Source organism: Marmota marmota, unplaced genomic scaffold (assembly GCF_001458135.2).
Source record: "Marmota marmota marmota unplaced genomic scaffold, marMar, whole genome shotgun sequence".
Classification (NCBI taxonomy): domain Eukaryota; kingdom Metazoa; phylum Chordata; class Mammalia; order Rodentia; family Sciuridae; genus Marmota; species Marmota marmota.
Window position 1 is genome coordinate 34,879,965 of NW_026000093.1, and position 17,224 is coordinate 34,897,188.

The 17,224-nt window shown below is 34.5% G+C and overlaps 1 protein-coding gene across 1 annotated transcript in view; it reads right to left on the reverse strand.

The window, feature by feature from the left end:
* The window catches only part of Cngb3 (cyclic nucleotide gated channel subunit beta 3), a 150,179-nt gene extending 135,071 nt beyond the window's left edge, over positions 1–15,108 (reverse strand). Inside the window, exons 1-3 of the mRNA XM_015485764.2 lie at positions 14,998–15,108; positions 11,613–11,694; positions 807–933 (exon numbers count right to left, since the gene is read on the reverse strand). Of these exons, the coding sequence (XP_015341250.1) occupies positions 807–933; positions 11,613–11,694; positions 14,998–15,108 (320 nt within the window). The remainder of the gene's footprint in view (positions 1–806; positions 934–11,612; positions 11,695–14,997) is intronic.
* Between the last annotated feature and the right edge of the window lie 2,116 nt (positions 15,109–17,224).

Here is a 17,224-nt window from a genome sequence, read left to right on the forward strand (position 1 = left end):
CCGAGAGAGAAGGAGGGGTAGAGTGGGGTGGAATGGAAAAATAGTTACTTTTACCTATTTTTGAAAGGCTAACTCCTCTTGCCTGCTAAAGATGAAGAATATTTCCTTATTATTTCATAAGTCCATTGTAATTATATCAAATATAATGAAGCAATTCAAATTGGATCAGCAGGCCTATAACGTCATGCCAAGAAGATGAAGGGACTCCTACTTGGATTTTACTGTGGATTCACATTTAAATTGGCACCTCTTTTGTGATATTTCCAATAATTTTATGGGAAGTATTTATAAAACTTTGTTCTTTCAGTGGCATAAAAAATTCCCCACTTCTGTAGTAACCTTTGGTTTTTATGCCACATTTTCTTTGGTTGATGGGAAGAAATCATAATCTTCTGGAACAATAAAATATTTACAGAATTGAAATAGCCATTTCTTTGTGAACTTGGGGAAAATTTTCTTTAATTATTTCCTTTTAAATTTTATGCCTAATAAATATGTGGGCTGTTTCTATGATGACACAATGACTCACACGTGTAACTGCAATGTTTCTGTGGGTGTGATTTGGCCTACAGCCATGTGGCTGTGTGGAGCTCTTGGTTAGTGGCCATGCCTGGCTGGTAAAGCATAATGAACTGGACCTGAACCTACCTTTTAGTTCTTGCCCATTGCTTTGCCTTATGTGACTGTTGTGGTTTTCTTGCTCTTTTGTTCAACTAAAGAGGGATTCGGTGTTAGAATTATTTTTGTGTGTGTGCAGGACCCAGCACTATCTCCAACATGCATCATATGTTTTATTAAATTCTCACCTGATTGCTTCTTCATTCTCAGTCCCCATTTCCTTCTGCTCTGACTTTGTTCTGGTTGGTTCCATTGAACTTTGAGGGTCAGGCTTTGTGGTCAAATTTCTGGAGGAATCTTTCTCGGAGTCTTTATCTATGGCAAAGAAGTAGTATATAGATAGGAGAATACACACCACTCTTGTCACAGTTATATTTGACAACACAAACTATGGAGATTCTGTTTGTCTTCTGGAATAGTCTTCAAGGAAGGGCTCCCCAAGGATTCCTGCTAAGCCAGGACCTTGTGCAGAAGGAGTTAACCTGTAGACCTTCAGACCAATAAAAATTACACTTAAAATTGGCATGTCATGTAATAAAAATTTTATATGGTATATATTTCTTTTTGATATTAGCAAAGCTGAACATGAGCATTCATCATCCAGAAGGTATTTTTGGTTTTGCTAAATATTCATAATTTATTACTAAAGTTGATGCATCATAAAATTTGCAAAGCAAAATGGGAAGAAATGATATCATTATTTTAGAACTTGCATTCTAATTTTTATGAGATCAAATCTTTGATTTTGACTTGATTATCTTTAGCTATGACACCCTTTCTGAAGACGTGACACAGACTAGCACATACTAGCTTTATTTTCATTCAGAAATTAAATTTTTCCTATCAAATCTACAAATACCATTTTCAATTAATATAGCTTAAATTGTAATTTACCCAGAGAAGAATCAAATCACTGGTAAATATTTGGATTAGAGAGAAGTCTTTAATAAAAGTAAATTACTTAAGATTAAAAGAAAATATAGAAGGTGAAAGGAAAAAAAGAATACAATTTAATGATTATTCATTAGCCGGTTTCTAATTTATTTTTAATTGGATGTTGTACTTAGAAAATTGAAACCAATGCATGAATCATCAATCTTATTGTATTATAATATTACAGTTTTAAAATTTAAGCAAACGCAATATTGACAATTTGGATTTGCAAAAAATGTTCAATCACTTTACAAAAAATGATCACTTTACAAGTTTTCATCATAAAAGCCCTTTAGTATAAAATTTTCAGTGATCCATCTAAATATTTCAATGTACTATTCCAGGAATATGTTTCAGGAATAATAAAAGGAATCATAAAATTTAGTCACTACTTATAATTTTAAACACCTTATGAATAGGAGAGCACAAACCCCTGGATATCTTAGGATACTCTATTTTTATTTTGAAATTATAGCATTTTGGGCTAGAAGATAGAAAACATCACTAAATATGTTTCATTATTGTTCGAGAAAAACTCTCCAAAGTCCCAAATCTTTTGAGGGACCAAGGAGCCTCACCATAATCACCTCTTTAAAGTCTGTGTGTAAGGACCACATTTCAGGTGAAATGCTGCCATGTGTATGAAAATCATAGGATAGGGTTCTTTTTATATAGACATGTGGTGTGATAATGAGTATTATCAGTATGCAGTAGCTTTCAGAGTAAAAAACTAACATCCTCACTATGTTGTTTGGTAGAAAAGAGGTATTTAACAGAAATATGAGAAAGAGTCTATGTTCCCTATGTGTTTGGGTTTTGCCATATTATTTTTTTTGTTTTTCTTTTCCCAACAGGGAAAAAAGAAGTCATTTTTCATATCTGTGATGTGATACCATGCTATACTGCTAATGAAGAAAGTGGCATCCTCTCCTTTCTCAGTATCCACAAATACTAAGACAATTACCGTTAGATATTTCAAAGCAGAATTCTTAATGTCTGGATACAGATGTTTAGTGCATTTATGGACTGGAACCCTGGAGACTGTATATTGCATACACATTTTTTTTAAACATAAAGATCTAGAGTTAACGTGGATGCCTCAAAGAGTTCTGAACCAAAAACTCATGATGGACTATTTTTGTAGAAGCAACCAGCCCTAAAAGAAATTTGGGATTAAAATAGATCATGACATATGAGTTAAAATATCAGAAAAATTTTGAGTTTAAAATAAGGAGAATCTATAAAACAATGTTTCTTATAAGATTTTATTGACTTTCTTATAAAACCACATGAGAAAAGCTGCATCCTATTCCTTCATTGTTCATTCAAACTACAGGATGTGCATTACATTTGTAATATACTTTTCTGTCAGTACCAGTGAAATAACTGACTATTCTGCAAAAGTTATTTTCTTCCATTTTTATAATAAATTTTAGTTTATCATCATATCATTTGGATTGAATTAACTCTATGTAGACCCACGCCCTTATTCAGTCTTGCAGAGACATTCTAAGCCCTGCTAAAATGACACTGCCTCTATTGTGACAGGTCTTGGGTATTCAGGAATTAATTACAGTCTAGTTTGATTTGTAGATAAGCTGTTAACTACAAAATGAATACTTAATACCTCGTTGATTTAGATGAGGAACTAGTTATGGCTTATTCTTGGGATCACAGTAGAACCAAAACTTCAAAAAACCCAAGAGGACTTTAAAATAAAAGGATCCCCATCAACTGTAGGTCAGTGTGGGTGTCTTTTTATCCACACAGCATGTTATTTGAGGGAACAGATGGTCAGAGTGTTTGCATCATCATCATGAAAGAGAAATCTAAAATACGAGGCAAAATCTTGCTTTGGCATTTGGGTGAAGTTTTGTCAACCACACATTGTACTTCCTAGCTTCACACGTGGACAGCAGGATTCCCTCTTTTGTAGCCACCAAATGAATAGTTTCTTTCTGCCAGTCGTGTTCTTTGCATGTTGTATAGCAATTGCCAGATCTCATCAGTACCCTTGGTCCAATTCTGCTCTGGAACGTGTGCCCATGGCAGACAGTGAAAACTGGGATCAAAGGGTCCTGAGATGGTTGCTTTGACTGAATGTGCAGAAATGAATTCAATTGAGTTTGCCCTTCACACACCTGGCCAAGTCTGTCTCCAATCTGGCAGCACATCACACTGGGCCTGTGTAATACACTTCCAGTCTGTTTGGCCCCTGGAAGCAACACATCATGGCGACTGCATCAGGTGTGAAACATCTGCTTCCCTCTTCAAGAGAGGAAATAAGTGATGTGGAAACACATTGACCTTCCACATTTTATCAGGGGCATTAAATAAATGCTGGAAAAGGGTTGATCAAGGAAAGAACCTAATTTGGAATAAGGCTGTGAATGAGAAAAGTACTTAACTGGCCCTTTTTTTTTTTTTTTTGGATGCATGTGAAAAGGAGAAAATTCAAAAGACTTGCATTGGTTGGAATGTGTGTTCTGGGGGATGGTATCATTTCTAATCCCTCAATCACCAAATACATTGTAGTTCCCCGTCTAAAAAATAAATCTTCTTTCATTAAGAACCATCAGTGCTTGAGTAATTAGATATTGGATGAATTAATAGAGCCTGAGTCTCAACACTTTTATTAGATACATAAATGATAATATCATTTGTATCTTAATGAATGAATATTGGGAGTTAATGTAATGAATAACACAGTTTTAACAACTAGATAACTAGTAATTATTTTCAGGTACCAAGACTGTAGTTTTTATTCAGCTTGTGGTTAACTTCAGAATTGCTAGATGTATAATGTCCTTAGAATAATTTTACTTTTAATACCTTGATCACACTTAAAATTATATATCTGTAGATTGTCAACTGTCATGGAGGAAGTTAACAACACAACAACGCACATGAAATGGAATGTAAAGAGTGCCCTAAAATGTCATTCACAAGAACAAGAAAAAGGAATATTTTATATAAAGAAATGTGTTATCTATTAAAAATCCAGAGGAGGGACTCAGAGTAGATGAGATTTCTGGAAACCAACCCATCTGAGGAATGGCTTAAGGAACTTAAGTTCTTTAGTTAAGGTACTGAAGATGTGCTAGTGACATAAGAGTTATTTCAAGTTCTTTGAAGGCTGTAACATAGAAAAGACAATAGATTTATTTCTTACATTGTAGTAGGCAGAAGGAAGACCCATCAGTGGAATTTATAAAACAAACAATAATCCTTCAAAACACTGTAACAACCTGTCTGACAACAAAACACATTGCTTTGTGGACTGGAGCTATTTAGGAAGAAGCTAGAACCTGTGCTGAGAGAGGCAGGATGGGATCAGAGCTTAGGTGGCCTTTACTCAGTCTTAAAGTACTATTAAAGTCTCAAAGGGATATTTAGGATGGTTTTGGACTTTAGGACACATCATTTCAAAGTAAAGAAATGAACAAATCAATAAACAAAAAAGAATAGGTAGCTCGGGTACCATGGGAGGATCAAGGGATCCTGTCCTTTGTCAATGTCATGCTTGGTTTCAGGGACGTTTTAAATTGAGATTAGTTCATATAGAAAACACATTTTATGTACAGATATTAAGGAATGTGGGGAGTTACCAATGCTGGATACTGAACAAGGAGCTCTAATCCTTACATCACTAATTCTCTGGGTGACTCTGGGCAAGTCGCTTTTTTATAGCAGTTTCCTCATCCATAAAATGAGAAACACTTTTGTCATGGGGATTTCTGTGAGGATTAGATAAAGACTCCATTCCAGAAAAATGCAATATAAACACAAAGTGTTCCACCAGCCAGACTGGCAGACTGGGTAAATTGTTCCCTCTCTTCTGTTTTAAAGAATGTATTAACTCTTTCAGGGATGCAAAGTACTATTGTATGAGGGGCATGCAAAAGCTTCCATTTTCTTAAGAGAGTTCCAGGGATCAGGAAAACATATGCAATTTCCCACAAATCAGTGTTATTCTTATCAGAAAGAAGCCTAAAAGCACAGTTTAATTGAATTATGCAAATATATTTAAATCTTGCAAACTACAAAACATAGCACTTGTTTTTTTTTTTTTAAGAAAAAACCACAGCCCATCCATGTTTGTTAGACTCTCCTAAGGTTTTAGTGTATAAAATAGTAATAATAGAGGGCTGGGGTTGTGGTTCAGTGGTAGAGTGCTTGCCTAGCATGTGTGAGACACTGGGTTTGATCCTCAGCATCACACTAAAAATAAATAGAATAAAGGTATTGTGTCCATCTACAACTAAAAATATGTAAAGAAAAACACAGTAATAATAGTAATTTCATCAGTCAATCTGGTCTTCTATTAGGTATTTAAACTGGGGTAGGTTTTCTATGTCTAGCTTCTCCTTTTAGCTGGTGAAGCTCTTCTCTGCTTCTCCCTCATCTGTAGGCTGCTCTCTCTGTGCTACATGCAGGGATGGTGGCTGATGGTGCACACTGCAGGCACCTGACCTAGAGAGTGTGGCTAGTCCATAGCTGGCCAGTGACCCTGATGATGCTATGAAGGGCTCTGCCCAATGGGAACAGTGACTATTATCTAAGTCAGTCAGATTTCTCTCTCTGGAATTTGGCTAGGAAATAAGTAGTGGGAATGAGAGCAGTGCAGGGTAGATATGCAGAGAAACACAGAGGTCATGGGAAATGAAGCCATGTTCCCTGTGAGTGAGAGGCAGAGAATGTAATTAGCTCTTAGAGCTGCCTCTGTCCCCTGAATGTCTTTTCAGTTTCATTTATTCACAAATTTCCTACAAGAAGCTCCTGCCACTCATTGAAGGTGCCCTGATTATGTCTCTGTCCCTTGCCAAATCATCACAGGAATTTTCCTCATCGTTTCAAACTAGAAAACACATTTATATTTATCTTTTTTTCCCAACTAAGATTTCACATCCAAGTTTATTCATTTCTCAATTCTTTTATTATCATTATGTTGGTCATCATTTTGCAAGTACACTTCTTGTTAAGTTTTAAAAACCTAATTGTTTACTATGTAAGACTATTTCTGTTTGGATGAAGCAGAGAAATTCTTAAGTAGTTTTGATTTAAAAATTTAATATTTAAAAAATATATTCTCATCTTATCTTTTGGCTGATGAATAGAACTGATAGTTACAGGGGTGGACTATACTACTAAAATTAGCCATAGTAGCATCTCCCATGTACATCAATCAAGTTGGTTGGTCTTAGGTAAACCTTTATAGATTCTTGTAAATTAAATTTCAGTACAGACATTTTCCAAGTCCACATAGACAAGTTAGATTGTATCTGCTAATTGTTACTGCCAGGGATTGAACATTGGTTTCCTCCTTTAAAAAACCAGAATTTCTTCCCTTTTTCTGACCTACTATTTGTTTTTTTAAAAATAAAATAGTTTTATATATATATATATATATATATATATATATATTTTTTTTTTNTTTTTTTTTTTTTTTTTAGCTCTAGAGCAGTTTTTGAACATTGAAGATTGCTATTTAAACTGAGAACTGGCTGAGACACAAGTTAAGTCAGTTTGGATCAGAGGTCAGGAACTAGGGGAGCCCTGGGATACCTCTGTAAGCCTGGGAATGAACTACACTTGGAGCCCAGAGGTCTTGGCTATGGAGAGCTGTTTGACACAGGAGGCCTAGCAATGTTTACCCACTCGCAATCTGTTTGCAAAACAAAGTCTGGGGAGGACACCATGAGGAACTAGGAGAGGAAGAGGAAGAGTATTACTAAAAACAATGCCAGACTTTGAATTTTGTCCAGGGGAGTTAATGTTCATGTGCATAAACAACATTGAGTATCTATTAGGTGGTTGGTTACAGGTCACAAAATGATCTTGTGAACTACATTGGACAAGAATTCAGGTTTTTTTTTCTTAATGATTAAAAAATGGTAATGTCTAAACATTAAAAAATGAACATTCAAAAACTGAGAAATTCAAATTACGGTTTGTATTTGTAGACTCTCTGGACACCTAGCAGCCCTTGACCATCATCCTCACGTGGTAGTGGTAGGTGCTGAGTGGCCTGTTTAGACAGAGCATGGGTTATACTCATTTATGGTCTTTATCTGTCCTGTGTCAACATTGGAATTTACTAACTTCAATGCTAAGTGCTTTAAATATATTACCTAATTTAACTCTCATTCATAACCTAGTGATGATGATATCATTCTTATTTTATGCATGAGCAAACTGAGACTCAAGAGATGTTAAATACCTTTACTAGAAAGTTAGGAAGTAGCAGAATTAGGATTTGAATTCAGGATGTCAAACTCTCAAATGCTCTTTCTGGTTTATATATCTATATCTATATCTGGTATATAATCTATAAAGGATATATATGTATATCCTTTACTATAAATTTTCATAATTGCTTGTAGTAAATCTCAATTTTGCTTTTTAAATTTTTACTTTTTATATTTAAAATTGGGCTATTCTAAAGCTGTATGTATTAGACTTCTACTGCTGCTGTAACAAATTGCCACACATTTAATGGCTTAAAATAACACAACTTTCTTTTCTTTTATCTCTGAAAGTCAGAAGTCCAAAATGCATCCTGTGTTCCTTCTGGAAACTTAAGGAGAGATTCCAAGTCTCTATCTTTTCTGGCTTCTAGAGGTTACTTGCCTTGCTCCATTTGTGGCCCTTTTTTCCACCCCTAGAATGCATGAATCCATCTCTTTCTTCTGCCTCTGGCCCTCTTGTTTTTCTTTTATTAGGAGACTTGATTACCCTGGGATACCTTGAAAACTCAGGATAATCTTCCCATCTCAGGAACCTTAATAACATAAGAAAAAATTTTCCATCTAAAGTAACAAATTAATAGGTTTGGGGGATTAGAATGTGGTTTTTGGGTGGCTATTATACAGTCTACCACAGCACACTTGTATAAGCTCTCAACTTTGCCCCCTTTTCACATGAATAAGTTCATTTTAACACATTATAGACCTTTATTTGGTAAGTCATTTATATATTCTTAAAGGGTACCAAAATGTTTGTTTAAAGAAGCATTTAAGATAATATATATGAAGTAGAAACCTAAGAAAGATAATTGCAATCCAAAGAGGACATTAGTAAGTTATCTTTATTTGAATCCAAAATGTGTTGCGTTCTTCATTTCCATGGCAGATATAAATTAACCATGCTCTGAAGAAGATAGGAGTTCTATAATCAGAAATCCACATCTGCAGATTTTGTGACATTGCACCTGCATGTTTTGAAGTGAAGAACATAAAAATACCAACCATATATCAGAAGCTATCTTTAAACACTAATAATTTTGCTTTTTCAAGACAAAATATCTTGAATATAACTTATTCCTCTTACAGTCTTTCAAGATATGCTAAGTCTGCCGATTAAAAAGAAAAAAAATGATTTTTTCCCTTTTCACTCAAATAGCTCCTCTGTTAAATGAAACTTTCGCAAAAGAGATTTTATTACCAGCTATGAAAAACTTAAGCTTACAAATACACTTTGAAAAAGTGTAACAAGGATCAGAATAAACTTGTCATCCCAGAGATGTGATCCTTAGTCTTAAGCCATTTTGTATTTTTCTGTGTGAAGAACTATAATTTTGAAAGCATCACTATTATTAACTCACAATAAACCTGAATTGTAGTTTAATTATCTCAATAATTCTGTGGTTTTTTTTTTTTTTGCTTCCCTTGACTCAGATCTGTAGTGTTTTTTCCTCAATACTTCTGTTAATCACATTTTAGTGTATGCAATGAAGAGTGTTGTGTGATCTACAGAAGGGTCTTCCTCCCCTTTGAAAATATTTTGAGGATTGAAGAATGCATTGTCTTTAGTTGTTGATAAAGAAAAGCAAATCTACACTTTCACTCTATCCTCTCACTGTTTGAGGAGTTACTTTATGTGAGTTTTTTTTTTAACAGAGATGGAGCTTATGATTCTTACCTGCTTTTCTCTTTCATCGACACATCATACTAAATATTTTAAATCAGATCATCTAACAATTCAACAGCCACAGTTAAGCCATCAATAAGGAAGTGGATTTATATTGCATTCATATTGAAAAGCATTATAGAGCATTTCCTTTTTTAAACTTAAATTTCCTTCTCAGGTAAGTGAGCGCTAACTATTATTAGGAGAATACTGCCTTCCTGGGTTTTTTTTTTTTGGCTGAGATGAAAGTGCAGAAGAAAGTTAGTGATTAAAAACATCTAATCTGTAGAAGAACAAGAAAGTATTCTTTATATTCTAATCTGCATAATAATACAGAACATCAAAAGAAGTATGTAAATAAATAAACTCAAGGAAACTAAAGTGAATTTTTTCCTTAGTTGTTTTGTTTAAAAAGTATATTGCTAAATGTAGACAGAGATGAGTTGTAAAAATTAATTTGAAAAAAAAATCAATAAATATCTTTATAATGTTATAATGATGTTCCTACTGGGAATATCTTATTTCCTTCCAATGATTTAAGTTTACCATTTATCTGTCAAATTTGGTTGTTTTCTTCATATATGTTCTTTTCTCTTAAATAGGAACAGTTACATTTAATTTAGTGGGGCCATTTTTTCAGAGTACTGCTTTTGATTGAGGGGATATTCCTTAACAGGAATTAACTTATTTACAACCTTTCTTGTGATTTATTTCTATATTTATCTACTTATTTAGTGGTGCTGGAGGTTGAACCCAGGGCATTGTTCATGCTAGGCAAGTGCTCTACCACAGAGCTATACCCCTGTCTTGTGATTCATTTCTTTATTTACAATCTTGCTTGTAATTTTATGTATTTTTTATTTTTTCCTTCTTAGAGATGAGAAGTTTTGACTAATAAAAACTGAATTATGCTTTAGTTCAAATATTTGTTTTAAGCACAAATAGAAAGTCATTAAAAACCATTATACACAGGAGTTGTCTAGTAGATGAAAAACAAAACATTTGTTCTAGTTTTATGGCAATAATTTTATGTCTTCACATTTCTCAATGGCATATTCTGTTCTAGTGATTCTATCATTTTGGGGTTTTCTTAGTTAGAATATACTATTTACATGTGAGAGGAGGAGAAAGGGATAGAAAGAAGTGCTGAGATTAGTTTGCATTAGGACTTATACAGTCAGGTGAAAGGGTTTAGATTTTGTCTTGTATACAACATGGAGGCACCTAAGGTTCTCGAGTGGAGGTATGGGGTCAAACACCTAGCTAATGGAAAGTAATATGTAAATAATGTATACTATTTATCCAGTACTGGGCTGGATAAAAAGCGGAGAGATTGGGTAAAATAAAGTCCTAAGTAGAAATGACCAGTTAGCCTAGGAGTGGTGTAGGTGTGTAAGGCCTAAACCAGGATGAGATTGCCAAGGAAGCAAGTGGGTTTGAGGGTCATTATGAAAGGCGATTTGGTGACTATTTCCCTTACAGGACTCCTAGGTAGAAGAATGGAACATGAGTGAGAAAGGAAGATTTTAAAAATATTAGTACCAGAAAAGGAAGTAAACCAGGAGAGGGAGCTTATTTGAATGAGAAGATAAGGTATTCAATTTTAAATATGCTTTCTTTAGGACCATAGAGGTATTTATGGAAAATATTGGACTAGCTTTTAAAAAAAAATCGATCTGATATGAATTCAGAATTATTCACGTAGAGATGAGATTTCTAAAATAGAGAACTGATGAGTGATAGGAGCAGAAGTGTGAGCACTGAACCTTTCAACATGCACAACCCACATCTGCTTTAATGTCTTTATAACCCTTATCATTGCCTGAAATTACATTGTTTATGATGTGCTTGCTTGTCTATGATCAATTTCATTTTCTCTAGAATACAAGTTCCATGTTAGCACAGACTTGATCTATATTATACAGTACCACATCACCAGTGAATGGAATGGCACCTTTTCATGCTAGGCCATAAAAGAGCATCTAGTGAATGCATGGATGAGTGACTGAATGAAGAAATAACAATTTTGTGACTATTTAGCTCTTCAACTCTAGATAATTCACCTGGTCAAGGACAAATGTTTCATCAGACAACACGTTTCAGGAAAATATGCATTTCACTGATTTTTTTTTTTCTATAGATTGCATTCTGACCTTGTGTTTTGGTGTGTGGCTCTTCAGATGTGATTGGAGTCCTCTTAGTTTTCAGAGACGTTTCTTCACTTTTGTTTTCTTCCTTTAAGAAACAAAATAGAGATTACAATGTGAATAATTTACATAAAAATGAAGTTGAATGTAAGATGTAACGCTTTCTTCTCTCAATTATCAACTCATTCTTTAAAATTTAGCATTTGCTTATTACATACTAAAAATAACGTTTCTTGCACTTAAATGGATATGCTTGGCCTGAGTATTGAGTGATCAACTTTGACCCCCACAGTGTTTTTAGCTTGGAAATTCTGGTTTTGTCAGTGTCTCCCTGGCTCATGTTCCTCCTAATCCTGGTCTTCACTTCACACAACCCTATTGTTGGTCCCAGTTAAGGTCTTTAGTAGTAGAGTTTAAAATGGTGAAGAGAAGAAGCTGGTTTCATCCCTTCATTTATAACTCTCTGTCTTCCCTTTATGTTTTCATTTTGCCTCTACTTCAAGATTTGTCTGAGCATCTAAGCTTTTCTTTGAACTGTAGTTAGGTCACACTGAATGTGGTCATATTTGTCTGAGGAACAGAGTGAAATATCAACTCAAAGCACAGAAAGGTTGGATCTCAAGCTATGTGTTGTCTAGTAGGGGAAAACACACCCAAACAGGTAAGTGCAATAATATGTAGGTGATAAGATGATATCTGTAGAGGACAGAAATGGGGAAAAAAATAGAGTGGTCAATTCTAATGGAGTAAAAGGGTAAGGAAGCAGAAAGTTAAGTAGTCACTGATTTTATGAAGATGAGTTTTTTTTTTTTTTTCAGGTGGACAAGACATGGAACACATGTATTCTAGGTAGATGTGTTGTTAATGTAGAGGGTGGAGAGATATTATAGTGGAAGTGTTTCAACAAGGAAAAGTGTGAGATTTTGAGGTTAGAAAGTCAGCAGGGACAAGGATCCTGATATTCTTGTGTGCTGATATGTAGTTCTTGATATTATTTATGGATACTTGTCATAAAAAATATTTTAAGCTGAAAGGTAAATTAATCAAATGATTTAAATCTCACAGTAACCATATGTAGTAGTCAAGACAGCCACTGTTATTATGATGGTTTTCAATAGAAAACTGAGTGGCCAGTTCATATGAATGTGGCTAGAAGGCAGGAATCCAGGAGAACTTATGAATAATGACAAAACCTTTTGACTTCAATCAAGTACTTTTGAACCATGTTAGGATGTTATTCAAAAACAATTCTGTCATAGTTTTTATATGTTGTATAAATGCATATTTATGTGAACATTGTCTTTTTATGAAGTAAGAGAGTGTGTATTAGTCTCTAGTTTGCCGTTCTTTTATTATTGGTTATTGGTAAGTAGGAATTACTTATGATCTTTTGGTTTATGAATGAACTCTTCACATGACACTTTAAAAATAGTATAATTGATTTATTTATTCTTAGCTATTTCCTTAAATGAGTCAAATAATCTATTTATTTGAGACTTATTGTTTAAATGCCATTTTAAAAGGTTATATTTTATGGGAAAAAATAGGGTTCTAACTTTCTGTCATTTGTAACATTTAGCATACTTAAAACTGATAAAAACTATTTTTCCTATACCACATGGTCTTTGAAAGAACTAATGCACATAATTTCCAAATATGGCTTCGGATAAAATGTGATGCCAGTAGTCTTTATGATTAACACCCAGAAATTATGGCTGTCAGGATGGTAGGGGATATATATACTTAAGAATTTTTTGTTCTACCTGGACCTCGTTTAAGAACTTCAGCATTACTGTTCCTAAAGGAAGGACAACTCTTTAGAAAGTTTCTGCTCATTTTACCTTCTCTCTAACACCCCTTGCTCCTGTAGTCAGAGTATCTGGAAAGGCTCCTCTGTTCTGAGGCAGTAGCCTGGTGATTTAGCTTTCAAGTACTAATGTCAGGAAGAATAGGACTCCTGGCCAGGCTCTGCCATTTTTCAGCTTTTTATAAGCAGTGAATCACAATAGGACCCAAGGCTTTTGTGAGAGCTACATACAATCATGCTTGGAAAGGGCTTAGCACATCACTTGTCACATAGTAATTGCTTTTAGCTGTCATGTTGTCTAAGAAAATAATATATTCATTATTTCTGCATGCTCTGTGGGGAAATAATTGTGATAGGCAAGGGTTAAACATGAATTCATTGAATATCCTAGAGCAAAACACAGCAAGACTACCTGAAGGAATATATACCCAGCTCAATATTTGCAACACTCCATGAGTCTATAAACATGCAAGTAATTTTGCATTGTAGGATTATTTTTTTGACATAAGAATTAGAAAGAAGCCCAGGCACTTTCATAAAGCAATGCTAACACTTCTCTCCACTGCAAGGAGAGTCAATGGTAATCAGCTAAGGAAGGCAACTATTCCAGGCCAATGTTAAGTAACACAATGTTGTCCCTGCTCCACATTCATTCCCTGAGGTATACCCCTGCTTGTGCTTGACATCTCTGATCCAGCTTTTTGAGATGGTAAATTATTGGTCTAAAGACCTTAGGTAACTTTAAAGTAAATCAGGAAATTGATTCCAGAGATAATTTTGAGCAAACATTGCTCTTATACTTGTCACTTTGAATTTAAACCTGTCATCAAACCTCAAATTATTAATAATGATAATGATAATTACCACTCTGAAAGTACCTACTGTGTATTTTGTGTATACTGTTTCTGCTTCTTCTAAGGAGGCTAATAAGCAGTTATTATTATCTCTATTTACAGACAGTCTTAGAATTAAAAAAAAATAGCCTATAGAAGGATTTCTTCTCTTTGGCAGGATGGAAATTTTGCACCAGAGAATTCCATGTTGTGGGGGGCTGTTCTGTACATCCTGGGGTGTTTAGTAGCACTTCTGGACTTTATCTGCTGGATGCTAGTAACATTCCCACTCCTAAAATGTGACGACCGAAAATATCCCAAGACACTATCAAAGGTCCTCTGAGTAGCAACATTGCTCCTTATTGAGAACAAATGTTCTGGAGAATTTATTCATAAAATTATGTTTTTTTAAGACCACATGCTAGACATTCTTTGTTGAAACTAAATCATACAGCCAATTCAGTATTTGAGAAATGATTTACTGTGATAATGGTAGAAGTGAAACTTGTTAATGGGAAGTCATACTTGGCTTTCCCAAATCCTAATATGATCTCTTAAATGTTTATTATTCTATTTTAAGCCAATATTTATGGAATCCATAAATTACTGAGTATATACTCCAAATAGCCAACAACTCAGACAGTATAAGTAAAACTGTTAATAATCTTATCTATCACAGCATTTGTTAACTTCTGTTACCAGACAAGAAGTGGTGAGAATCAAGACAAACTCAGGAATGTGAAGAACATACCTGTCCTGGGGATTGCTGGGCCTGATGGCTCGGATTAGAACTGTGCCCTTTCTCATGGTTCTCTTCGGTGGGCTGTACCTTGTTGAATTTTATTCTCAGTGACTTAAACATCTTCTCTGAAGTGGTACTGAAAACCCTCTGTTTTATGACCCTGTGTCTTGAGGTAGAGAAATGTACTTTGTTTTTTTTTTCATTAGTAGACAAGCCAATTAGTTGTTTAATCAGGATTTTGTTCTGGTTAATTCCTATAGGCAACTCCCTCGCTTCTCAGAGCTTCGGCTTAAAAGCAGCAAATTACTTCTGCTTGGGCGATTTGCACTCTGTTTATGAACTTTCTAGAATCAAAATGCCCCTGTGAATAATTTATAAGTGGAGGATTAAACAAAACTTCATAGTTGATTTGAGTTGTTTAAATGTGATCATGTTGCCCATTGGTTTGTTTTCTTTCTTTCTTCTTACTCACCTAGCTAGCTCCATCTAATTTTAAGCAAAGTAATACATGCAAATGATTCAAAAACAGGCCGTGCATGAGATTCTAATATGAAGCAAGTAGTTCACTTCCCTAGAGCTCACCTCTAGTCCTGCACCATGAGGTAACTGTCTTAAACATTTTTTCCCCCTATTCTGGTGGTTGATTTTCATGTTGCTGACAACCCTGCTCATTCTACTCTTGTGTATGTGTGTGTCAGTTTGGACCTTAAAACTCTGACAGGCACAGGAACAGGATCAGGAATTGTTAAGAAAATCTTTTCTTTCTACTTAGAGACCCAAACTTTCTTGATATTCTGTGCTCTTTGACTCTTTTTTGTTTTATCATCTATCAAGATGAACTTTTTCCCCCCTTAATGAAATCACTTCTCTTATAGACTTTTAAATTAAAACAAAACCTTTAAGCAATAAGACCACTCTCCACATCCCCCACATCCAGGGCAGCCTGCATCAATACAGCCTGCCCTCTGTATTTTGCCATCTGGGGTTTTGTTTTAGATAACAGTTATGCATTTCAAACTTGTTACAGTTCATATACAAGAAAAAATGAGGTACTTGTGAAGGAATAATTTTCATTTGGTTTTCAAAATTAACAAAATCACATGTCCCTTATCGATTTTAAAAACATATTAGAAGTTTTAATTTTAGATGTAGACATTTTATCTAATAATTAACTTGATTGACTATTGTATTTAATTTATATATCCTGGAAACATAACACTACTAACTTTTGCTTACCTTTTTTTAAAAAATATTTTTTAGATTGTTGATGGACCTTTATTTTATTTATTAATTTATTTGTATGTGGTGCTGAGAATTGAACCCAGTGCTTCACACATGCTAGGCAAGTGCTCTAACACTGAGTCACAACCCCAGCCTTTGTTTATCTTTTTTTTAAGCGTTCTCTTTGTTTCAAAAGCCAGAAATTTCTTTTTAGTTTTATTATTCCTTTGAAAGGAATTCTGAATAAAATATCAAATACATATGAGATCGTTTTAGGAACTTGTCGGATAATCCCCTAATCCTCAAGTTGATTGCATTTTGAATTTAAGAAGTAAACATCAAAGCCAAGTTTTGAGAAAGGAAGGTGTTAACATCAGGCTTCTGGCTAATTCTCTCTGTGTCTGGGACTCCCAGTAGAAGAAATGACCTCACCAGACCCTCTTATAAATCTTCTCATTGTACTTACCAGTAGAAATACACCAGGGAGTCCATATCTATAAGATGCATTTACCAGGGCAGTTCTGGTCTGCCTAGATTGTTCATTGTAAGTAAGTCTCTATGTGTGGATTTATCTGGCTGTGACTGGCTGGAGAATATAGTAGGTAAGCTTTGTAAGGGTTACGAAATGGAGATATCCCCAAACAGAACTTTTTGTGAGAAATACTTGAAAACTCTAGGTAAATCCGGAACTAAACATATGCCCGAATACAGGAGAAAATGAATGGTTTTGGATGCTGTGTCTGACAGTTTTGGGTTTTTTCCTGATGAGGATGTTTTGTCTTTGCCTGATGGTGACCTGTATTCATAGAATTGTTAATGAAGTTTGGTGCTAAGACAGACCTATGATTCAGGAGTCTGTTTTGATAATTCAACCCTTAGAATTATCACAGGTTGGAATAAAAGTGATGAGAATATTTATTTAAGCATCTCTTGAAATGACTTTCAATGCCACCAACAACCTGATTTTTTTTTTTTTTTTGTCAGCAGAGTGTACTAACATTGGCATGAGAATTAT